Source organism: Panicum hallii, chromosome 3, assembly GCF_002211085.1.
Source record: "Panicum hallii strain FIL2 chromosome 3, PHallii_v3.1, whole genome shotgun sequence".
NCBI classification, from domain to species: Eukaryota; Viridiplantae; Streptophyta; class Magnoliopsida; order Poales; family Poaceae; genus Panicum; species Panicum hallii.
The window spans coordinates 3,173,143-3,197,550 of NC_038044.1; the positions used below are offsets into that span (position 1 = coordinate 3,173,143).

At 45.7% G+C, this 24,408-nt stretch overlaps 4 protein-coding genes and 2 long non-coding RNA genes across 7 annotated transcripts; 3 read left to right on the top strand and 3 right to left on the bottom strand.

The window, feature by feature from the left end:
- Positions 1 to 3,265: 3,265 nt before the first annotated feature.
- Positions 3,266 to 3,930, top strand: LOC112886920. Its single transcript, XR_003227458.1, has 2 exons — positions 3,266 to 3,474; positions 3,616 to 3,930. It is a non-coding gene; the product is annotated as an uncharacterized LOC112886920 (long non-coding RNA).
- A 238-nt stretch (positions 3,931 to 4,168) lies between these two features.
- On the bottom strand, positions 4,169 to 7,888 carry LOC112886913 (probable leucine-rich repeat receptor-like protein kinase At5g63930). Its single transcript, XM_025952938.1, has 2 exons — positions 4,972 to 7,888; positions 4,169 to 4,826 (listed from the first exon to the last, which is right to left on the bottom strand). Exons 1-2 carry the CDS (start codon positions 7,664 to 7,666, stop codon positions 4,450 to 4,452), a joined length of 3,072 nt encoding a protein of 1,023 aa, XP_025808723.1. The 5' UTR covers positions 7,667 to 7,888; the 3' UTR covers positions 4,169 to 4,449.
- A 5,977-nt stretch (positions 7,889 to 13,865) lies between these two features.
- LOC112887160 lies at positions 13,866 to 14,805 on the top strand. Its single transcript, XM_025953263.1, has one exon. It carries the CDS (start codon positions 14,102 to 14,104, stop codon positions 14,621 to 14,623), a length of 522 nt encoding a protein of 173 aa, XP_025809048.1. The 5' UTR covers positions 13,866 to 14,101; the 3' UTR covers positions 14,624 to 14,805.
- A 1,181-nt stretch (positions 14,806 to 15,986) lies between these two features.
- On the bottom strand, positions 15,987 to 19,031 carry LOC112885830 (cx9C motif-containing protein 4). Its single transcript, XM_025951498.1, has 4 exons — positions 18,844 to 19,031; positions 17,231 to 17,371; positions 16,453 to 16,510; positions 15,987 to 16,304 (listed from the first exon to the last, which is right to left on the bottom strand). Exons 1-2 carry the CDS (start codon positions 18,927 to 18,929, stop codon positions 17,266 to 17,268), a joined length of 192 nt encoding a protein of 63 aa, XP_025807283.1. The 5' UTR covers positions 18,930 to 19,031; the 3' UTR covers positions 15,987 to 16,304; positions 16,453 to 16,510; positions 17,231 to 17,265.
- Positions 19,032 to 19,162: 131 nt separating this feature from the next.
- LOC112885829 (histone deacetylase 14) lies at positions 19,163 to 23,251 on the top strand. Of its 2 annotated transcripts, none has more exons than XM_025951496.1 (9): positions 19,163 to 19,319; positions 20,069 to 20,322; positions 20,675 to 20,749; positions 21,163 to 21,264; positions 21,426 to 21,497; positions 21,777 to 21,833; positions 21,952 to 22,203; positions 22,301 to 22,482; positions 22,640 to 23,251. In XM_025951496.1, exons 1-9 carry the CDS (start codon positions 19,280 to 19,282, stop codon positions 22,938 to 22,940), a joined length of 1,335 nt encoding a protein of 444 aa, XP_025807281.1. In that variant the 5' UTR covers positions 19,163 to 19,279; the 3' UTR covers positions 22,941 to 23,251. The 2 variants fall into 2 exon arrangements, with proteins under 2 accessions (XP_025807281.1, XP_025807282.1); XM_025951497.1 differs by having other exon boundaries at positions 19,182 to 19,323.
- On the bottom strand, positions 19,848 to 20,389 carry LOC112885831. The gene is made up of 2 exons (XR_003227282.1): positions 20,258 to 20,389; positions 19,848 to 20,138 (listed from the first exon to the last, which is right to left on the bottom strand). It is a non-coding gene; the product is annotated as an uncharacterized LOC112885831 (long non-coding RNA).
- Positions 23,252 to 24,408: the final 1,157 nt, after the last annotated feature.

The window sequence follows — 24,408 nt, forward strand, 5'->3', positions numbered from 1 at the left end:
TTGACGAGGAGACTTTGAACGGAGACTTCACCGTTCTCTCACACGGCCACACGGGTTTGCAGGTTTCTCCAAAGTGTCAAGTGTGTTATGGTTCTGTTTTTTTAAAGATGCCTGGAGCACTGGTCCGTTACTTAAGAGAGAGAATGTGAGGCACCACGTCCAACCACGCGCTCCAACATGGGCGGGTTGGCTTCCACACCTGGGAAGCCAACCAACCGAGCTACGCTCCGGTAGCTCGGTCCTCATAGTTCTGGTTGCAGTGCAGCTTCTTTGCTAATGGTGGTGAACCTTGTTCAATAGGTATCATAGGCTAATCTAGAGAACGTTGCAAGTAAAAATCTGGCAGCAATTTTGGCGACGTCTATTCATCGCGCGCGCAGTCGCAGAAGGAGAGAACATTCGCTGCAGGCGGGCCCGCGCGACTGTTCTTCTTTCTCCTCCAGCTTGCAGCGCTAATAGCCGCCATCTTAGGAGGGGGGTTGCCGGGGCGCCGCTGGCCACCGGCGGTTTTAGAAGAGGGGAGAGGAGGGTAGGGAAGCCTGGCGGCGGACGATAGGGGGACGCCGCCGGCCGGAAGTGGCGGCTTGACATCCGGTGGGCTAGGGACCGGGTGAGGGAGCTCGGTCGGAGGTGATTAGCGGCGGCGACGGTGGAGGGCGGCGGCGGAGCTGGAGCCGGAGGTGGGGGAGGCGGGGGCGTCGGCGTCAGCGTCGGCGATTGGATCAATTCCAATTGCATATGCTAGAAATGGATGCCCCCACAATTTTGGAGTTTCCGCTCTCACCAAATAAAATTAAATGAAAATATTTGCATTCAGTTTATTTATTCAGATTAAAATAAAAGTAGGGAATTTTCTCTAAACACGAATTCCGGGCTCAAACCGGGTGAATCCATCACGCCACGTCGCCCGTTAGTCCTCTACGTTGAATCCAATCAGCTGTCGATTTCGACCGTTCGATACGGACCGGTGCGAGCCTCTCGCCCGTTAAGCCGCTAACTTGGGCGCTCGCGAATCCTCGCGAACCCGCTCGAGCGAGGACCTCATCCCCTCCGCTTGCTGCGCCGCTCGTCGCCCGTTCATCAGATCTGCGTCCAACGTTATCATATCGTGACTGACACTGCCTCCAAAAAATTGGAAGGATGGCCGTACCAACTGGGCAGTAATCAACAGCAAAGACGAAAGCAAGGCTGCAAATCACCTTTGCTTTTGCATCAGAGAGAGACATACAAGCCGTGTTTGACGGAGAGGAGCCGGAGAAAAAGCCATCTTTTGTAAGTGTAACTGTAGGCTCTACGCTCTCAAGGATTAGGCGACCATCCTTGGAGTTTTTTTTGGGTCTCGATGTGAAGCTGTCACTTCTTCAAACGGATTACCAGCAAGCAGTTAGCAAAAGGCTACTACTATAGATTATTCAGGAGTGTGTTGAGTGTGCTGCACTCTGATTTGAGCTTCTCCACCAGGTACAATGCACGGTGCCGAAATCCTAGTACAGCAAGCAACGTCATGGCGAGGGTGTATTCTTTGTAAAATTTGGAGGGGTCCGGATCAGGGGCGGGTCCAGAATTTGAGATCTCGGTATTCAAAACTTTTAAGGGTGAAAAAAATTTGATAGCATAAAATATATATTTATAGCATATAAATTAATCCAAAATGAGATTGAGAAGTGAGCTATTGGAGCCCAGAGATAATATGAGTTTGGGAAGCCTATTTTGTGATGTTATTTTCTATTTTTAATATATATACATGTTATATTCTATGTATATAATTTTTTTGCCAAAAATTTTAGGTATTCAGCTTAAATACTCATGCATCAATACTCGGCCCGCCTATGGTCCGCATGGTTTCTGAGGCAAAGACTTCGTTTCATGTAGCAATGCATGGACCGGATTGTGTAAAACTATGATTTAGAGATAAGTGACGGTACTTATATGGGTCCAAAATTTCTTTTCAATTTAAAGCATCTAAGTAAGAGGATTCAGTTTTTTAGCTGAAAGACTCGAATTTGAGTTGAAAATTTTCTGATTGAATCGAAACTCTCTGCAAGAAGTGGAAAGGGACTGAGACAGAGATGCGGTACGTAGCTAGGGTTGGATAACAAGCCAGCTCGGCTCGGTCCGGTCCAACTCGTTATCCTAACGAGCATAAAAGCCTGCTCGGCTCGGCTTGGTCTAGCCTAGCTTGTTATCCTAACGAGCACAAAAGCCTGTTTGGCCCGGCTCGGCTCGGTCCAGCTCGCGAGCTGGCTCGGGCAGCTCGTGAGCCAAATATTGACATACTCTTTCAGGTGATATATATCCATATAGATCAAATAAATAAATATTAGGATAACCTATGGTTCCATTTCCATATTTTCAGGACCATATATAATTCCACATGTGATACTTTCATAATTCATCAACCATACATGTTCCATCAATAACATATCCCCATAAGCCTATCACAAGCAAAGAGGTTACAAAATACTAAGTTTTGGTCTCTCGGGTACATAAATTGATGGGTCCATTCAATGGACATTGGACAACCACAAAGGTACAAAGAAAATATCGAGTCTTGGCTTCTAGACAACCTGTAATGTAGGTGGAAATCATATTGTACGTGTATCTCGTTCGGCTCGCGAGCTGGCTCGAACTTGCTCGTCATACTAACGAGCACAAAGTTGTGCTCAGCTCGTTAAGAATTGGACCGAGCCGAGCTTAGCTGAGCCGAGCCGGCTGCGAATCGAGCAAGCTAATGAGCCACGAGCAATTTTTTCAGCCTTGCACATAGTTACCGTAGTAAAGGGCCTTAGCCTTAAATTTTAGTCTAGATAATCTAAGAGTCTGGCGCTAAAATTATCGGACTCTAATCTTATACAATTTTAAGATAAAAATATATAAGAGTTAAGTTGAATTGTGAAAAATGCACCAGAACCATCATCCGTTACCACTAATATAAATATCGGTATCACCATCAAGACCAAATCAACGCAGTCATCACTCGGTTTGGCTCATTTACTTTAATTAGAAATCTTGCATTTCTTCTCAACCACTTTTATATATATATATATATATTGAACAGAGAGAAGCTATATTAGTATATCAAGGCAAATCGGATCAACGAACAGGTCAACCCAATCGCGCAGTCCATCCTATCATCGTCTCATCTCTACGGTCCACACCACATGCATGCGCAAATAATAATAATTAACGCGGTTCCCGCACGAAACGTCTGAATCGTTGACGGCATGCAGCTGCCTTCGCCGCCGCCGGACCGGTCCAGCTATGCACGCAGCCGAGAGCAAGCTCGCCAGTACAAATTGAAGAGGCGAGCTTGAGAGCAGCAGGCAGGCACAAATAATAGAGAGCAGCAGCACACAAGGGAAGAAAAATATATGATGAAGAAGGCGCCTCCCTCGTTGCTGGTTCTGCGCTTGGCGATCTTGGCCGCGGTGCTCATCACCATTCTCGTCATGCATGTTGAGCCTGCGCAAGCAGGTAAGTACTAGCGCCAAGGCCCCTGCTTTTTTCTTCAGTTCACAAGCTGCTAGAGCTAAACATTATAGGTGAGAATTAGTAAGCTGATGATTTGCATGCATGTAGGGTTTACGTTTCTGATGCATCTGCATGCGCGTGCAGGGTCGAGGCAGCCGACGAGCACACCTCCGTCTCCAATACCACACACACACATTTCGCATTGCTGCAAATAAACATAAACATAGCTGGTGAAACACAGGCACAGACCGGCAGTACAATTAGGGTTAGTTAATTCTCTATATATATGCCACTAGAAAAACTTGATCTTCCTTATATATGTGTGTGCTATTATCCAAAATCTTCAGGTGCCACTGGATCAAACTTCGATCCCTGCTTATGTGCCATTTTCTGTTGTAATAGAGATGCTTATCCATGAAATAATCAATCGAGAGCTCAGTTATGGTTCTGGTTTTCTCATTGCAGCTTCTTTGCTGATGATGATGCCTGCCGATGCCGATTGTGATAAACATGTACTAGTTCCTTTTCAAAAAAAGATAAACATGTACTAGTAGGGGGGGGGGGGTATCGTTTCCGAGGCAAAGACTTTTGTGTCACGTGGCAATGCATGGGCCCGTGGTGGATTGACAGTCGGATAAAATGTTTCAATATCAATTTTGCTTCCATCGACATCATGATTTGATGTAAGAACTGTTATAATCAGTATACACACGGATAGTACTCGATCGGAATTCAAACTAAATCACCAGCCAGTAATTCACTCTGAGATCATAACTTCCCTGATTGTAGCTGTTGAGTGAGCGTGAAAAAACAGAGGATACAAGAACGGCTCCAAAATACTCACGCACGCCTACTACTGCAACTCGACTGAAAAGTATGTCCTACTCCTATCAAGTTCTGAAAACGAAATAGGCACTCTTCTCTTCAATGATACTTCTTTCCTTTGCCGTTGGACATCTGTTACCGACAGCTGCTCCGCTATGGCAGCAAGAATGGAGCTGCTTCGTACTCCATGCTAAACTCCATTCTGCTTTTCCGGAGCGTCTGCTCGCTGCACTTGAGCAAAATCTGCAGCACATCCTTCATGGCTGGACGTGAAGATGGCAAGATGCCGGTACATTGCACGCCTACCCTGAACACGGTCTCAATCTCGCTAGGGTACCCTGCATATCTGATGCTCTTGTCTATAACAACTTGGATGCTCGCCCCTGATTGGTAGTGGTGCCGAGCCCATTCTGCCAGACAACCAAGCTGGCTGCCATCGTTGGCCTTCCTGCCGGTTGTGAGCTCCAAGAGCACCACACCAAAGCTATAGACATCCACCTTCTCATCCACCTTCCTCGTGTAAGCATACTCTGCACATAAACATGAAAATTGCAATATAAGGTCCGGCACTCCTGCGATATCCACAGCAACTACTGCTCCAGTTACTGTACAGAATCCGACAAAATGAGTGTGACATTTGCTGAATCATAAAAGGAAGAAAAGGGAGAACCTCACCAGGAGCCAAGTAGCCAAAAGATCCTGCCACTGCAGACATCGTGTTGGGCTCGCCTGCCCGCACCAACATCCTGGCCAGCCCGAAGTCCGCAACCTTAGCGCGGAATTCCGAGTCCAGTAGGATATTGCTTGTCTTGACATCCCGGTGAACAATGGGTGGTGAACAGTCGTGGTGCATGTAGCACAGCCCCTGCGCGGCCCCGACAGCCACTATGAGCCTCGTCGGCCAGTCCAACGGCACATGCTGCACAGACCGTGTCCTTGCCATAGAGTGCCCTGAGCGGACAACGCTGCCATGGAGCCATTTGTCCAGGCAGCCGTTGTCCATGTAGTCGTACACAAGGAGCTTGGACTCCGAGCTAGAGAGGCAGCACAGCAGCTTGACAATGTTGTTGTGCCGGATGTTGCATAGGATGCTCGCCTCGGACTCAAACTCACGCTCCAGCTTCTCATCCAGCCACCCAACGCTGCGTATCTGTTTCACGGCCACCACCCCGGTGCTGCTGTTGTACCGGTTGGAGTACGTGACACGGTACACATGCCCTGAGCCGCCGCTGCCGATGAAGTTCTCCTCCGTTAGTTCCTGGAGTATATCTGCGACCTCGAAGTTCAGAGCTTGGAAAGGTGTGATCTGCCAGTTATCTGGCTTTGCTTTCATGAACTCAGTTGCAGAGGTTTGGTGGTTGTCCATAACGAGGCTGCCATTGATGATTTGAGAAACACCCTCCCCAGCAGATCGCCTTTCGCCTTCGGCACGATAAATTCTCTTTGACAATGACATCGTAACAATAACTGCGAGCATGCATAATCCAAAAACAGCACCGGCAATAGTGAAGATGATGATGACAGCATTGTGCGGTTTTTTCTTACCAGTAGTAGAAATACTATTATCGTTTCCGTTACCATTTATAAGATCAGCATTCCCCTCTATATCGATTTCCACATCTTGACGGAATCTAGGAACAGACCCAGAAAGATGATTATAAGAAAGCACCAGCTGTGTCAAGCTTTGCATGCTCCCCAGTGAAGATGGCACCTCACCAGACAGGTTGTTGTATGAAAGATCAAGAATCTCTAATTCAATTAAAGAGCCAAGATTTGAAGGAATAGATCCACTGAGATAGTTGTGACTAAGATTAAGAGAAGTTCTTAAAGTGGTAGCCATTGTTGGGATGGTACCAGTCAGAGCATTATACCCCAGATTGAGCTCAATTAGAGACACAGATGAGCTGATTGAAATTGGAATGCCACCGCCGATATTGTTGCCATGCAAATCCAAGGTGGAGAGCTTCTGCAGCTCGAAAACTCTGCTTGGTATCTGTCCAGTGAATGAATTCTGACTAAGATTCAATGTGCTCAGGCTTGCAGAAAATGTATTCGGGATATGTCCGTTGAGAGAGTTGTTTTGAAGCTTCAGAACCACTAGCTCTTCAAGGCTACTGATTCCATCAGGCAATGGACCCTGTAACTGATTTGAAGCCAAATTTAACAAAGACAATTTTTTGCATTTAGCAAGTTCTGAAGGTATATTTCCCATCAACTGATTGTTATCCAACTCAAGATAAGCCAAGCTCATGCCATCACAAATGGAGTTTGGTATGTTCCCACCAAGCTTGTTTCCACCAAGCCTCAACCGGAAGAGGCTTCGAGATAAGCTATTGGGAATAGTCCCTTCAAGCATGTTACTGGTAAGATCAACGCTCTGCAACCCAGGATGAGAGAGGAAATCTGGTGGGATACTCCCGTTAAGATGGTTATAACTCAAATCCAACATTCTGACGTTCTTGGTAATCCAGGTAGGGATCAAACCAGAGAAGGAGTTCTTGTTAGCTGCAAACCGAGTCAGTGTTGTCACATTCAGACTCGGTGGTATTTTGCCACTCAAATTATTTCCTGAAAGGAGCAAAGTCTGTAGCTTGGGGAGACTCTTGAACTCATCTGGGACAGCACCATTCAGATCATTCTGGCTGAGATCCAGCAACGAGAGATTTCCATAATTAAACAAAGCTAGAGGAATTGAACCACTGAATTGATTACCAGATAGCACCAACTCAGCCAAAGAGCCGGCCATACTGACAGGAATATCACCAATCAATTTATTAGAGCTAAGATTCAAGCTCCTCAATCTGGGAAAAGAACCCAAATATGCGCTCAAATTTTCACTAGGAAAAAGATTAAAGGACAAATCAAGAACCTCCAACTGTGGAAAACCCGACAAATCACTGAGCCTGTGAGATAACTTGTTACTGCTCAGATTAAGGGACAGCAGTCCTTCCTTCATGCGGCAAGAAGAGGTGGATAATAGGTCCCCCAAATCGGTGAAGGAATTTCTTGAGAGGTCAAGGGACTGCAAGGTGTAAATAGGGCATATGGAGGCAAAGATGGAGCGGTTGGAGATGCCGTAGTTGGACAAAGTGATGTTGGTTACCGCCAAGGAAGAACCGGACCCAGAACGCGTGCAGGTAACTCCAGTCCAGTCGCATACAGGTGTGCTGGAGTTCCACCTGTTGGTACCCACGACGCTCGAGAGATTTATCAAGATGTCCTGCGCCTTCTGCGGTGGAAGGGGAGGCGGGGCATCGGCGGCGGCAGCCATGGGCGCATGGTGAAAGAAGAACAAGCTGGGGGGAAGTACGAGCAGGAAGAAACCATGGCTGGCGCAGAGACAATACCTCCTCACCCCTTCCATGGTCATCTGATTGAACCTTCTTGCGTCTTGGTCTCCACTTGTCACTTGATCACTTGGCCTCTTTCCCTCCCCCTTAACTCCTACTGATCTTCAACAGCTCAACAAAGGGGGAAAAACTTTTTGGGATACTTCAGCTGGCGTGCAGGGTGCTCGGCATTGGCTTCATTGGGTTTTGTTCTTCAGGGTGCTTGAAAGAGAGTGAGCATGTGGTAAGGCTGTCAATTTTTATGGTCACTCTGTTTTGTAAGAATTTAACAGAGTCATTTGAAATATACATTATTTTGCAAAATACCTTTGTTGGCAAATCTAACCATGCAACTTCTATTTTATACCTAAACAGTCAAAATATCATTATCAGTCAAAGTTCAAAGAATAATTCTCCTGATGTTCTCCTCCGACCCCTCATTTGGGTAATTTGGACGGGTCCAGAGTTGACTGACTGGCGTACTGCTTCAGCTATTTCTTCTAATGTGTGACAGTGAGAGTAACACAAAGCGAAATGCATTTTACTGACTATCTGATCGAAGAACGTGTGATGAACGCTGCATATACCTAGAGTGACTTGTATAAGCATCGGGTCTTGGCTTGTACTTACCTGGGGTGGAGACGGCGAGCGCGCACAGCATGGCACCCGGGTTGACGATGAAAACAAAGGAAGCTTACCTCCCCCCATCTAGATAGCGAATTCCCGCACAATTCGTCAGAGCATAGATGGATGAAACCCTCTTCTTCTCCAGCACCAAATCTCTTAAGGTTCTGCATTGCCCACAGATCATTCTCTCCCTCCCCATCCATCAGGTGCCGACTGCCGATGCAGTCTCCAACCGACGGCAACACATTGCAAAGCGTCGCGCACGTCCCACTCCCCCCAATGCCGCGCCACCGCGGTGCGGACGGCCTCCTCCGAGCCGCGTGAAGGCTTCCCAACCAGTCGAGCCATAGACTCCGCCTCCGGCGAGCCGGACACCATCGGGCCTGGGAACGGCACCAAGCGCCGCGTGGTGCTAGTGGAGACGACAGCCTGGGCACCTCACGGTCTGCGCAGTCGACGCGGAAGCCCGTCCGGGGCGGGAGGGACGGTACTGGGGTGGAGGCCTCTTCCTCCTCCACGAGTTGCGGGACTAGAGGACCAGTGGAGCCGGCGAAGCGTGCGCTCCACGGTAGGAGGGCGACGGGCACGAGGTGAGGTGCCGCCCTAGGAGGGGAAGGCGAGCCAGAATCGGACGCGGCGGATTTTTTTTTTTGGAGGGGGGGGGGGGGGCATCCGGCATGCAGGAGGGTTGAGGGAGATCCGGAGGAGTTGCGCAAGTCCGTTCGAAACGCCGTCGCCGGAGAGGAGCGGGAAGAGACTCAGATGGCGGGGAGAAAACAGGGGGCTTTTTGCAAATAGTTGGGCCCACTATTTACACAAACCCCTAAATCGGATCGCGATGTAAATTTTGGACAACCGGTGAGGGGGTTTTACGCAAAACAACCGGCAGCTCCGGCCCGCCGGCCATGGCGGCTCCGAGCACGCCTCAGAGCACAGACCTCCACTTTAAGCGGCACCGGACAGATAATCCCGAGCCTCCGCGCTAGGCGCTCGAACGAGAAGAAGGGAGGAAGCGAAAGAACCTGAGGCGGCAGCGGTGGCATCGAGCCATCGTCTTCCCCGGTGCTGAGTGAGAGAAGATGAACCGTTTAGCCGCGCTGGAGGAAGGAGCCGTTAAGTCGCCAGAGACTTGCGAGCCACATGGACCAGTGCGGCGCGCTGCCGCCGCCAGCCAAATCCACGGTGGAGGAGCGGCAGCGCCGCGCGCTCGGTGTGGTTGCAGAGAGGCCGCGTGTGTCCGGTACTCCGGTGTCCCAGAGGCAGATCCGGCGGCGTGGGTTGAGGACGGCGGAAGAGCTGCAACCGACGCGCTGGCCCGCGACGCAGTGCTTCTAAGGACTGGGATGGTGTGCGCGGGCGGCGAAACCCGCGATGCGCCGCCGGTCACAGTGACCTCCGGCTGCTGGTGCGGTGTGACCAAACAAAAAGGGTCAGCAGTCAGGATGCCACCTCGGATGCTGACGCTGGCCAATGCCAAGCTTTTGTGAACTAGTCGTCTATAGGTACAGAGCAAAACAATGGATTAACTTCAAAAAGAAAAACAATGGATCATCTACTTCTATGAGCATGACCTTTTAAGCTTTGCTTATAACATAACCAGCTCTGAAACGTTATGGCACAGAAATCACATTGTGACTCACTCCTAGATAGATAACTAATTACTCGATTCGTCAAGCATATTCCGATTTACTCTGAACTAGGCTTCTATATTCTACGGAACTATACAAGAACATCATGTATACATATTACTGGCATCCATAAACTAAGCGAAGATCAAACTCCGCCCAATTTTATATCTGACATGATCGTAGGCTGTTTCTGATTCAATTTGCATTGAAGAACATCCCCAAGACGTTGCGCATCAAATTTTTTTTCTATTATCCGTTTCAAAAAAAAAAAGACGCTGCGCATCCTTTGGCCGAAAATCTGGAGAAAATGCAATGCAAGAGAATGCGATGTTCAGGACTGACAACATCTGACTGTGAACAGCAATTGCAGTTCCTGATACCCTGGTGTCAAGGATCTGCTCCCTTTGATCAGGTCTGCCTGAAAGACTTGAGTGCCCACTTGGCTAACTCAATGCCATCACTGGCTGATGTTCCCTGTCAACAGCTCCAGTAAAATTACTCCAAAGCTATAAACATTGCCAGCCATTGGCAGCCTCATAGTGTATGCATTTTTATACTCTGCAACCATAATTCAGGAAAATTTAAGGTTAGAATAATATATTTACTCTCACAGTTTTTTGAAATAGTTAAGCCAATTCTTCAAACTTAAACAGAAAATAAATCCTAAAATCTTGTTCCTTTTCATAGCGATCTGAGTCCTAATCCTTAATAATCCTGACCAGAAGTAGAAAATACATTCTATTTTGGCAATGGAAAATGCCATAAGGAAAGATGTGTAATTAAGTTAAAAGAACAGAGGAAACTAAGTGTTCTCTAAACTTCAAAAACAACACTAGCTCATTCAGCTTGGACAACATTCTGGTCTACTGAATACCTCAGTTGCCACTCAAACAGGAAGTAAAGCAGCTTACTGGATCATTTTGCTACAAATACCAGATATGAAATTAAAAAATTGTTCTTGAGACACAGGATGAATAGATGGCCAAATAAAATAGTCACATGACATTACTGCGGTGAACTAAAGAGTAACAAAAGAATATATCAAGTTCATAGATATTCAAAGCATGAGATAAAATGATATCGAGAAAGAATGGCAGAAAACTACTCAATTCTCAACAGTTTAAGCCTAAAGTTAAAATTCAGGGACTAAAAAGTGAATCACAATAGTACGTCCTACCTGGTGGAATATAACCAACTGTACCAGCAATGGTCGAAAAGCTTCCAGTATTTCAGGAAGGGTCAATAATTTTGTAAAGCTCGATATCTCCAATCTGAGGCTCATTTGTTGACTTCAAGTGGATGGTCCTTGTTGACAGATCAAGAAGCAAAACTGGCTGAGTACACCCATGGAGAAATGTCAGCCCTTGGGCCACCCCCAAAGCAATGCTATATCGTGAAGGCCAGTCTATAACATCTGACTTTTCAACATGGAGTAAATCGGACACTGTGCCCTTGTATGCACGCTCATAGATTAGGTGGGCTGAATCTACAGTCAAGATGTAGGCTAATGGAACCATGACATTGGAATTGGTCAGTTTACATAGCACCTCAACTTCCCGAGCAAACTTCTCCTGGCTCCCAATTTGGAAAATCTTGCCACTCAAGTTAAGCATTTTTTACAGAAGTAGGTTGAACCATTAGGCATTACAGCCTCGTAGTAGGTGCAGAACCTGGTCTTCAAAAAGATGTTCTGGTGATTGGAGACAGCTTCCATTGCTTTCATGAACTCTCAATTGCAGAGGTGTGGATGATATTCATAGTTATGAGGCAGCCATTGATTATTCATGGTAAAGATTACCCTGCCGGTAATCCTTCGTCTTGACACGGTAAATTCTCTTGCCGGTTGTGAGCTCCTGGAGCACAACACCAAAGCCATAGACATCAAGCACTGTGCTATAAAAAAGAGATGGCGACGGCGAGGGCGTACAGCACGGCTCCCGGGTTGATGATGAAAACCTAGGGAAGCTTTACGTCCCCATTCTCAATGGAGCCAAGGTGCGATTGGATAAGCTAATTCCGGCAGAATTCGTCAGGACATGGATGGAGCAAACTCTCTTCTTCTCCTGCACCGCGTCTCTTGGTTCTGCAGTGCCTCCAAATCATTCTCTGCCTCCCCATCTATCAGGTGCCGATGCAGAGTAATCCCCAACTGACAGCAGCAACGCATGCAAAGCATCGCGCATGCCCCGCTCCCCCCAATGCTGCGCCACCGCGGTGCGGACGGCCTCCTCCGCGCGGAGCCCTGTGATGGCTCAAGGCTTCCCAACCAATCGAGCCTGGGGACGGCACCGAGCTCCGCGTGGTGCCAGGGGAGACGACAGCCTGGGCACCTCGACCTCGACACGGAAGCCGGCCGGGAGGGGAAGGATGGTACTGGGGTGGAGGCATCTATCTCCTCCACGAGTTGCGGGACCAGAGGACCAGTGGAGCCGGCGAAGCGCTCCCCACGGTAGGAGGGTGACGGGGACGAGGTGAGGTGCCGCCCTAGGAGGGGAAGGCGAGCCAGAATCGGACGCGGTGGAAGGGTGAGGGGAGGGATCCGGCATGCAGGAGGTTGAGGAGATCCGAAGGAGTTGCGGAAATCCGTTCGAAACGCCGTCGCCGTCGCCGGAGAGGAACGGGAAGAGACTCAGATGGCGGGGAGATAACAGGGGGCATTTTGCAAATAGTTGGGTCCAACTATTTACACAAACCCCCTAAATAGGATCGCGATTCTAGGGGGTTTTATGTAAATATCAATCCCCTATATTTTCACAAAAGCCCCTAGATCGGATCGCGATCCGATTTAGGGGGTTTATAAATTTTGGATAACTGGTGAGGGGGTTTTACGCAAAACAACCTGGAACTCCGGCCGCCGGCTATGGCGGCTCCGAGAAGATGAACCGTAAGGCCGCGCTGGAGGAAGGAGCCGTAGAGTCGCCGGAGACTTGCGAGCCACGTGGGCCAGTGCGGCGCGCTGCTGCCGCCAAAGCCGCGCGCTCGGTGAGGTTGCCGAGAGGCTGCGTGTGTCCGGTGTCCCAGAGGCAAATCCGGCAGCGTGGGTGGGGGACGGCGGAAGAGCTGCAACCGACGTGCTGGCGGGGGAGCAGTGCTTCGAAGGCGCCGTATCCAGCCGGCGGCCGGGGACTGGGATGGTGGGCGGCGAAACCCCCGATGCGCCGCCGGTCGTGTCGTTGGGCAAAAGCAAATCCCTCGTTTCTCCCTGCTTCTCCTGGGTGGCCTTTTTTTCTTTTTCAAAATCAGATCGATCAGTGATCAATCCTCGTTTTACCAATGGTGAATCTGATACTACCTGATATTGGCATTATGACGATTTATATACGAGTCGTCTACGTCATACTCCGTTCAGAGACAAGAAGAGAGGGAGGTGTTGCCTCCTAACGTTCAAACTGGTGCCACCTCGGATGCTGACGCGGCCACTGCCGCCATCTTTACTTCCCTTTTGCCAGTAAAGTGAGCGGCGAGCGCTGACCTTTAGCTGAAAAGCACTGCCTGCCAGCTTCTATGCTCTTCCTCTCCTCCCTCCAAAACCATTCAAATCAGCTCCTCACTGTTCCAACATCATCTTCTGCAAATAAGAAATTGCAAGTGATAAGACGGACAAATCCTCCGACAACAGCTGATAAACATCACAGTTGAGGATATCACAAAGAAAGCGCAATCTGGCCAGATATATTCCCGAATGATTGGTTAGTCCGGCAGTTGCAGCTCACACTAATTTTATTTGTTATTTTCAAATATTTGCTCAGCACCAGCAGTTGCAGCTAATGTTCAGGCTAAGTAAAGTTATGTCTGAACATTCTTAGGCCCCATCCAGTTAATTTCTTTTGCTCCTGAACTTTAGCTGTGTTTGTATATAATGACCTTGCAATCATTAAGCATCAAACAGCTAGGGCCCTCAATTTTGCTCCTAGTGCTTGTCTGATTGGCATTACTTGACACAGCAACCTCAGCGGCCAAGCATCTTACCAACCTCCATCACCATGTTATAATACCCCTCTTGCCAACCATCACTTCAACTTCAGACAATTAGCAAGCCATATCGCTTCCTCTCCCTGTCTTCCTACATCTCTGTTTCTAATCCTTTCCATCTCTGGGAACGTCCAGAGGTGGTAGATAAAGAAGTTGCAACCTCCATGACCTCTCCGCTTATACATCTTTGCACCCAAACTTCTGTAGAGTCAGAGCTTGAGAGAGAGTAGCAGCAGGCCAGCAGCAGCGATGGAAGAGTTCACATTCCCCACCGTCCCGTTTGAGCACTGCAACGCCGCCAAGAAGGTCCCCTCCCCTCACTTCGCCTCCCCGTCGCCGTGGCTCGTCGTCCCCGGCGGCGTTGTGGACACGGCCGTGCACGAGCACGATCACCGGAGGAGCTTCTCGGCCGTGGAGCAGCAAACCCCCGGCAGCGACGACCACCACCACCTGGGAGGCTACGACGGCCAACACCACGGCTCGGCGAGGTTCGCCGTGGAGGACAAGATGGATATGCTGTGGGAGGACTTCAACGAGGAGCTCGCCCGGGCCGCGCAGCCGTGCCCGCTGACCAAGGGGACGCCGTCGTGGGCGGCGACGAAAGAGCCCTGGTTCGCTGGCGACGGCTACGAAGGCGCCGGCGAGACGCGGAAGCACGCCGTCGTCCGGAGGCGAAGGATGGGCCTGCTCATGATGCTGAGGCTGCTCAAGAAGCTGTTCCTGGCGCACAAATCCGGCGGCGCCCCGTCGAGGAAGGCGCCGCCGATCTGATGCAGCTGAAGAATCGAGTCTTCGAGTGTGCATGGATGATGATGTATCAGGTGTACATACGAGAGCGATCGATTCATCAATACATGTTTGATGTTTCTCTCGCTAGCAAAGGACCAAGAACTTGGTTCACAGCTGTCAGTGGCAATGGCTTTTTGCTGATGAATATTCTTGTTTCTCTGTTAGAAGTTCGTCTTGTCTGTGTGGCTGTTCAGAGCCTGATCCACCTAAGTCTTGGTTGTGCCTTGGGTTTGGCTTAATTGTGACTAGCTGCTAGAACTTGCCGAATCGGGGCGGCTATAAGAATTCTGCATCGAACAATGTTGTATAATCAGGCTGATTTTGCTATTTTGTCAAATTCTTTCATGGCTGAACTTCCACAGTTCTTGCGCCATATGAAATTTCGGAACAATAAGAGAATATATTTGCTACTTTTGTAAAATTGCAATATAATTTCTTTTTTTGTCCTATTTGGCATTATTATGCGAAGTGCAGCCAAAAGTTTCCAATTTTAACACCTCAATTGAAATCATGGGCTCATGACGCAATTGTTCAGTTGACCTGTGCAAATGTAAACTGAAGCACATCTAAATTAGGTTTGCTAATCACATCACCAAATCCAAGTACTTAACTTTTCTGACCAGAAATCAAGACTATCTGTCTCAGCTACAGTAGTGGAAATGACAAAAAAAAGGAGAACCCACATTTTTGCAAAATTCAAAATGCACTCCTAGTCAGACCCTTTTGTGCATCAACTTTCAACCGTTTAGACGTCGCTAATCCGTCGTAAAGAAGAATAAAAGTGGCTTTAATGAATACAATCCGATCAGTACAAAAAGGGATGGACCGAATATTATCGGTCCCTCTTGTGCATACATAATGCCTGACTGAATTATGACATGAATCGAAGATGAGAAACAAGTTAAGGAACGGCCATGTGTAGTGGAGGACACACCAACAAACCGGTTGGTCCCAAGTAGACAGCAAGGATTAGTTGTAGAGAATGTATTGTGCGTGTCAGCTTGAAGTCATCGCATTGCATACCAATCTACACACTCGCTTGGTAGGTATTGCATCACTCAGAAATAGAAGTTCCATTCCACAAGCAAAAAGGTTGTTGGCTACAGATAGACAGATAGTAGAGAACTCATGTGCGTGGCAGTACGGCACACCACTGAATTGCTTCAACTAGGGTACTGGTATTTCTCAGCAACCTGGAACTGACCACAAATTCGATACTGAAATCAAATGACCTCACAGAGTTCCTTATTGGCACCATATCTTACAGCCCAAGTTTATGATATCGTGCGTTTGCCATGTTTCTGCTGAAAACATCAAATTATCATCCAAGACGTTTTTATCCAGATTTTGAGGTTCTTGCCACAGAGTATGGCAGGGTGAGCACTGAAATGGCACAAAAAACTTCGGCGGTCACTACAACATCTCTGTATGGATAATTGTACAGTATACATGGGGTGGGTTCACTTATTTAGCTGTTCAAGAAGGGAACCGGGATTACATGTGTAGAGGAGCACAACTATGAAGGGTACCAAAGGTAAACAGATGCCAGAATCGATCATAAAGAAACAATTATCCGCCGTTCAACTCAGTACAAAATAACCAAGCAACCAGAGCATAATTCAGGTTGAGGATGGCCGCATTACAGATGCCCCTACGAGTCATCCTGTGTGAAGAGGAAACATTTTAGAATTCACCCAGTCAACTAGCAATGCATGTGACTCGTTATTATAATAGCATGAAACTGAAACTTAATACAGTAGGCTTAGGTGAACAGTACAGAACGCAACGTGAACTGCCACATTATAGAATACCTTAATCCATAAGAGAGATTGATGTCCCCCCTGAACTCCTAAGCTAACCGAAAAGAACCTGTAAAAGAAAAATTCTGTGTCAATTGTATCACAAATTCAACCTCCAAATGAGACAGAAAATCCTGTGGTTATAACAAAGTTATTACAATATTTCAAAACTTTAAAAGCAGCAAAAAAAATTCTCCACTTTTAGAGAACATTTTTCCCTTGATACTCTTCTCCTTCATGTGCAGAGCAAAGAAAGTGGGATTTGCCTGGCTACCGCTATCCTTGGCCCCACATGGCAGCATATGGTCAAGTTGGTATGCAGTTATCTAAGAACACGCCACATGATTTTGCTTGATGAATCTGACCATATAGAATAAATGCAAGGCGGATTCTCGTATAAGAAATTGTCGAATTCTCCCTTCAGTTATGTTTAGCTTTCAGTATGTGTTTTTATCGTTCAACCATATATATCAATAAACTTTGGTGATCAGGGTTCAGGGATATCCACACAGATTTTGTGGAGGAACCGTGGAAGTATCAAGTATATACTTGGAATACCTCATAGTTATGACCTTATTATATTGACATACACAAAGCATGAGATGATAAAAGGGGTGCTCTCAGGATCAAAATAAAGTATGACAGCATTTACTAGAATAACTCAAAGTTCATTGTAATCTGTTGTGCTCTTGTTTGCATAAAACTAAGAGATAGAAATCTCAACACAAGAATTAAAAATTAAATTTAAAATTTCAGTAACCATAGAATTACTAAATGTCTTGAAACTTACTTTTATTCAATCGTTGCAGTATCAGCATTGTTTCCTCACTTTGAAATGTTCTTAAGTAATCCAGACAAGGAACCACAGTGTGTTGATTTGTACTCACACTGCTCACAACATGACTGAAGTAACTGAATAACTTTCACACACCTGTAGAAATAAAACGAGTACGAAATGAAGCGCACATGATTATAATAACAAAAGATCTAATATATCCTTATTTAATTTTCATATTGAAAAATGATTCATGAATTAAGTGCATGGTATCACCAGTTACTAAATGTGTGCTTTTGTGTTAAAACTTGACAGTATCAAAAAACAAAATTATTCAAAAACCACTGTTTTTTGTAGTGCTGAGAAAAGAAAGCATGACGTTTATTGTAGTCCTAGTGTTAAAAACAAGTCACTCATCATTACCCAAACACCTCATCCGGTTCAAGATCCTAATGCTTATATAAGTCAAATCTCTATTGCGCCCAAGCATCTCAATTTAAAAACACAGTACTCCGTACTATTGAGAAGCTAGAATCTTAACTCCAAAAAATACTGAGTAACCAAATAAGCCCCAAATCTTGTTCATCTTAATTAACTTTCATGCATGGCACCACCCCTAATAGAATCCTAAATCATGCCAAGCATATCGATTCTCAGTCAATTAGACAAATAAATGCTACTGGGGAATTGTCCTAGCGACATATGATTTATTAATTATGCATCCAACTAACCATAAAAATGTCATGCTCAAATCAGTTATCAAGGTCTGTGGTCATTGATCATGAATAGTATTCCTTGTAATGAAAAAGCAATGAGGTATGTTCATTGGCCTGGAAGAAGGATTAAACACTAATTTCTGGAGCCGTGGCAAACACATGTACATTCTACAAATTGTCTGATGCAAAATCCAGGATTCCAGGACAATTACGAAAGAAACCTAGGCACAATCTAAACTTACACAGGCAAAACCTATGAAACATGATCTGAGCAGAAATGAATCAGCACAATCTGTTTAGCATATAAAATGATACAAAGGGAAGGCAAAGACCCAGAATAGCATCAATTTACCATCCAACCTAGAGTAGAAGTTCCTCCACAGCAGCATGATGCTAACAAATTTCTTAAGAAAATGCTACTCACAGATAAACATAGCACATTGTAAAAAAAAATTGTTAGAAACTTAGGATCCAGACACCACCCTTTGTCCCCAGAATCAGCCAAAAACAAGGTCAGGAGAAAAAGGTCCAAACTCATGATTGAGCATGCAAGCAAATATCTGAAGCAAGCAATATCTTGCTGCCCAGTGCGGCAGTGCCCATGGCCATCAAGTAGAAATTAGCCCCAGAATCCTCCATACCTTTGTTACGAGAACCACGCTTAGCTGCTAACAATAACGTGGTCACCATCAATCCCTAACACGATGAGTACAGGGCAAATTTACCAAGTCCACAATAGCACGAGTTCTTTGTGACTCCTAAACCCCTAAACCAATGGCTCTCTAGGTCTCCCCGCTCCTAAAATCTGAACAGCGCGCCCACGTCGCCACCAATTCATGTGAACTAAATCGAGAAATATCCATGGACTGACGCAGCAATCAGATTCTTCGGGTTGGGGGAAGGGGTGCCTACTTCCTGGAGTCGAAAATGTTCTTGGAGAGACAGGCCTGGATGTCGCACGCCTCCTTCTTGCACGGCTCCTTGCTCGGCTGCGCCATCCCCTCGCCTACCTCCTCCTCCCGCCGCCGCCGCCGCCGCACGGACCAATTCAAGACGGCCGCCGGTGCCGTCTTCTGACTTCTGACACGCACCCGTGCCGTGCTAGTTCAAGAAGACGCTTTCGAGAAGAGACGCAGCATCTAGGCCTATTGGGTTCACATGTGACTAGCAGCCGGCCCATACCAGGATCTCGTGGCGGCCCACCTCGGCCCGCGTTAGTTGTGGGTTCGTCAGTTGTGGATGCCCGGTCCCTCGGCTCCTCCACCACTCGACTCGACCGCGGCGGCTGCCTGACACGAGGGTTGAGCAGACGCCGGACAAGGACGCAGAGATTTTGTTGCCGCGGGTGATGGAGAAGCTGTGGGTGCCATCCCTTCCGATTCTTGGAGGTAGGTAAACCCTCTGCTCTGTTGGCTCTTCCTGGTTCGTCTTCCTTGTGCTACCGCAGTAAGTGCGAGCCATGCCTACCATCTGTTCGTGGAAATGCTCGCGTGAAGCTGAATTACCATAGCTAGATGGGATTTTTCTTTATGTGTACCAATTTAGTTTCATGACATGCTGGTTACTGGTTTACATGCCCGGAAGCTCTAGGAATGAAGAGGGGCTATTGTTGGCTCTGCCTCTGCTTGAAACGAAATGCTAAAAGCATCACTTTTCACGGTGGCTCCATGATGTAATCATGTTATGGTAGAAGGGAGTGGACTGTGATCACAAAACTTAGTTACTTCTTTTTTCTGCGTAAAACCTAGTAAGATGGAAGAAAATGATTGGGGGAATACCCTGATTTCCTTCGGAAGTTGGTTCTTAGTTTTCACCGCCACCAACCCAGTAAAGATGATTCGAGGTATGAATACGAAGTGGTAGTTCCGATTGTTGTACCATCATTCCTAACTTTTGGCTTATCATTTGGAAGGATGGAGTTTGAACAAGCACGGTGCATGTCTTTATTCTATTGGCTGTAATAAGCCTTTTCTTGCATCGGGGTGATAATAATTATTATTCCAAGTCACCAAATGTAGTGTGCACTGTGCAGTCGATGCTTTGGCTATTGATTTCAACTTTCTATTTTCTGTTCACATGTGAATAGTAACGAACAGTATAAATACATATATAAGAAATCTGGCCCTTTTTTTTCCAGGGAGAATGTTGCCTTTGCTCAGACATTGTTGTGCCTTTGGAAGTCATCATCCCTTAACCTGGAGGAGCATCTTCCAAACATCGGGAAGAGAACAAAAACAAATCAGGAGTTGGAGTGCACAGTGCTCGGCAGATAATGAGGGAGCTTCTGTATCAGAGAAAGACAATCCTCATAAGAAATTAGCATTACCTGATAATTCACTTCTCGATGCTCGTATTCTCTATTGTACCTCTCCTGCCCTGGGTCATAACAAAGTAAGCAATTTTTTATTCTGTTTCACAGCAGAATTCACATTCATGTTGTGGTGCTCATTGTCATGAACAACCTGTTAACTGAAACTCATTAGTATTCCATTTTATTGTTCATTAATCATAACTGTTCCTAAAATTCATGTTTGAAGAGTGCATTTTGTTGATTTGGTTTGGCGTTATGGTTGAGAACTTAAGTACGGAGTTGCTGAACAACATGCAGTATTTCTAGCCCATTGTATATGATTAGTAAGTAAAGACTGTTCTTTATCTTGAAAAAATGACGCATTGAATTCATTGTTTAGTAAATTGTCTCATCTGCCTTATATCATAATTTTCCATTTCTTTTGGTATTCAGGAAGCACATCCAGAATCTAACAAAAGAGTGCCTGCAATAGTTGATGCTCTCGAGAAATTGGAGCTTAGCCCCAAGGTATATCTGCAATACTACTCTGAATATTCACAACTTTCGGGACTTTATCTTACTTCGCATTACCTTAATTTTCTTTTATTTTACATTCAGCATAAATCCATGCTAAAGACTAAATCTAATAAATGATAAAATGAATAGGGCAAACGTTCTCTTCATCTATAAAATGCAAAACCACCCTAGACAATGCATATGATATATTCTCACTGAAATGACTTTTTTCTTTACCCTGGTAATGAACTATTGAGGACAGTAACTTAGTACTCTTATCTCATTATTTTTCAACAGATAATTTTTTGTTCTTCATTTAAACTCTCAACAGTTTTTGGCATGGTTCTTGCTTATATTATCTACTTTTCAATGGGAAAGGATGAGTATGCCTAGGTTACATAGTATCTTATTTGTTTTGCTTTCAGCATCGTGGTTCACAGGTTCTCGAAATTCAAAATTTCAACCCTGCTTGTTTAGATGATGTTGCACGAGTTCATTCAAGATCTTACATCACTGGACTCGAAAAGGTACTTGTCACCAAGCTGCTCTTAATTACATTTTAGCATGAGAGGAGGATTGGAAGTTGCTTTTCTCTACTGATGAAATCATATCAATAGGATTTAGAAACAAGGCTGCTATTTACATAATATGTGGTAGAATGATTTATCTAGAGAGTTTATGGGTGCAGGCTATGAGTAAAGCTTCAGAAGAGGGTCTTATATTCATTGAAGGAACTGGACCAACATACGCTACAGAGACTGTAATGCTCTATGCATGTCCTTTTCTCCTTGTTACATTCTTTTGAGACTAAATGCACATGTCCTGTACTATCTCACTGGCTCACTGCTGTTCTGTCACAAGCTATACAATACAGCATTGTTGAATTCATCTTAAATGAAAATGGTTTTCTGTGGTATTAATTTTGTGGTTTTAGTCATGATTGGTTTCATAGTTTACTTCACACACTGATGTGCATGCAATGAGAATCAGCAAAATTTTCGGTATCACCTTTTTAGTTGTTCCATTTTTCTTTATGTAGACTTTCCAAGAATCACTTCTATCAGCTGGTGCCGGAATCACATTGGTTGATTCAGTGGTAACTGATCTTCTCTCTGTTGACTTTACTGGTGGTTTCAGTATGTTTGTTATTTTAGGATTGAGTAAATTTTCCTTTGCAGTACTGGTTTCCCGAGAAATGTTGTGTGTTTTCCTAGGTTGCCGCATCAAAGTTAGGTCCTAATCCACCCCTTGGCTTTGCGTTAGTAAGGCCGCCAGGACATCATGCTGTTCCTCAAGGTCCCATGGGCTTTTGTGTCTTTGGGAACATTGCGGTGGCTGCTCGGCACGCTCAGCATCAACATGGACTAAAGCGGGTGATGATAATAGACTTTGACGTTCACCATGGCAATGGGACATCCGATGCATTTTATGATGATCCAGACATCTTCTTCCTCTCAACTCACCAGGTTTCTTATCCCTGTTTTCTGCACCTTCTATTTGCATAGCTAGGCGCTGAACTTTACCATCAAACGATCTTGTTTTCTATATCTTTGATTGGTGTAGTTTGGAAGCTATCCTGGGACTGGTAAGATCAACCAAGTCGGTCAGGGCGATGGCGAAGGTGCAACGCTCAACCTGCCACTTCCTGGTGGCGCAGGCGATTACGCAATGAGGTGTGCTTTTGACGAGGTCATTGCTCCATCGGCCCAACGATTCAAGCCTGATATAATCCTTGTTTCAGCTGGGTGAGATCCTCCTTCCACAATCCAAGCTTAAGTCCAAACTGTTCTGAACCTAAAAACGCTGAAAATTCGCATTCCCTTTGTTCCACAAACCCGGCTGCTAGCACACCTTGATCTTCATTGGTGCTATGGAAGCTGAACTTATTCATGTCTTTTTCAGGTATGACGCGCATGCACTGGACCCCTTGGCTGGCCTGCAGTTCACAACGGGCACGTTCTATATGTTGGCATCGAGCATCAAGCAGCTTGCAAAGGAGCTCTGCGGTGGCCGCTGCATCTTCTTCCTAGAAGGAGGGTACAACCTGCAGTCGCTCTCCAGCTCCGTCGCAGACACCTTCTGTGCGTTCCTCGATGAGCCCAGCCTCGCAGCGCAGTTCGACGATCCAGCGATGCTTTTTGAAGAGCCGACTTGGAAGATCAAAGAGGCGATTGAGAAGGCCAAGGGCATCCACTCGCTCTAGGCTGGCGCCAAAGTTTGGACTAGTGATGGTTCCAGTATGTGGTGCAGAAGTGCAGTGCAGGAACATGTGACGTAGTCGATTTCAGGCTCCAGTGTAGTGTGCATATTTTGAACTTGGCTTTGATCTGGTCGTTTTCACTTGGTTAGCTCTTGTGAAACATGACGTGAACATTATATGAAGGAGTATAATAGTACCAGTTGTATATATTGGGCAGGTGGGCACATATATTTGTATTTATACATCAGGGGATTATAGATAACGTGCATGTAACATAAAAGTCTGTTTTAGAAGTTGTGAATTCATCAGCATCACACACATTTGGCTCCTTTCTCGTAATATTATGAGACTGTTTTAGAATGCGCGCGATGTAGGGGTTTCAACACTGTTGTATGGATATGCATTGGCGCAGTAGATTTTACTATGCACCTAGATAAGTAGATTTTACTATGCACCTAGATAGAAAAGCTAAATAACTAATAATTTAGGGTAGAAGTAGCAGTAGTCGTCGAGCTCGACAGATCAGATCGCCATCAGGGTCACCAGGACCCATACATTACACATGCATGCTCTTGAGGATTTCTCACGGGTGTGCAGTAACTGATGATCGATGCGATTTCTCACGGGCGTGCTTCCTGGCTCTCCTGGCTCCACATGAACATGAAGTTCACAAGGCAGATGGGTCGGGCCGACCTTGGCAGGCATTATCGACAAGATCCGAATTCTGTTGGATACTTACTGTACCACAGCCCCGAATTGCCATCTGCATTGTCGTCGTTATAAGTAGTTGCAGCAACGAATCATCAGTCAGTATCAAGTTATGCCGACCCTAACTATTTATCGGTAAAAGTAGCGTCAAGATAAAATTTTGCCGACCGACGAGCTTTTACCAACCAACTATGTAACGCTATATGAAAATATTATCGACTGATGGTTCAATAGGATCATTCAAATGGATCAAAGAAAACCTAATCTGATCATATCAGTAACCACATTAACCATACAAAGTATGCATCAACACATTCATTCATTTATGTAGTGCAAGGCCCATAATATCATATTAATCGGTATCAAAATAGACACTCTACTATATATATACATATATATATGTATGTATTATATATATGTATTATAAAAAAATCTATTCTACACGCGCTTGTAGCTACTTCTACATGTGTATCCCATGATATAGGGCGTATCTGACCCAACGAAAGATATATACGAGATATATGTGATCATACTAGATCATCTGTGATGATATATACTTTAAATATGGTATATACTTTAAATATGTGACCATACATGGAGTATATGAATATACTCATTTTTATATACTAGTACTAATATATATTATGATATATTTAAAAAATAGGGATACTTTTAAAATTTTTTGTACATACCCCTTTGAAGTATCTTAGAATTAGTATATGAACATACTCAAAGTGATAAATAAGTACGTGGACATATGCAC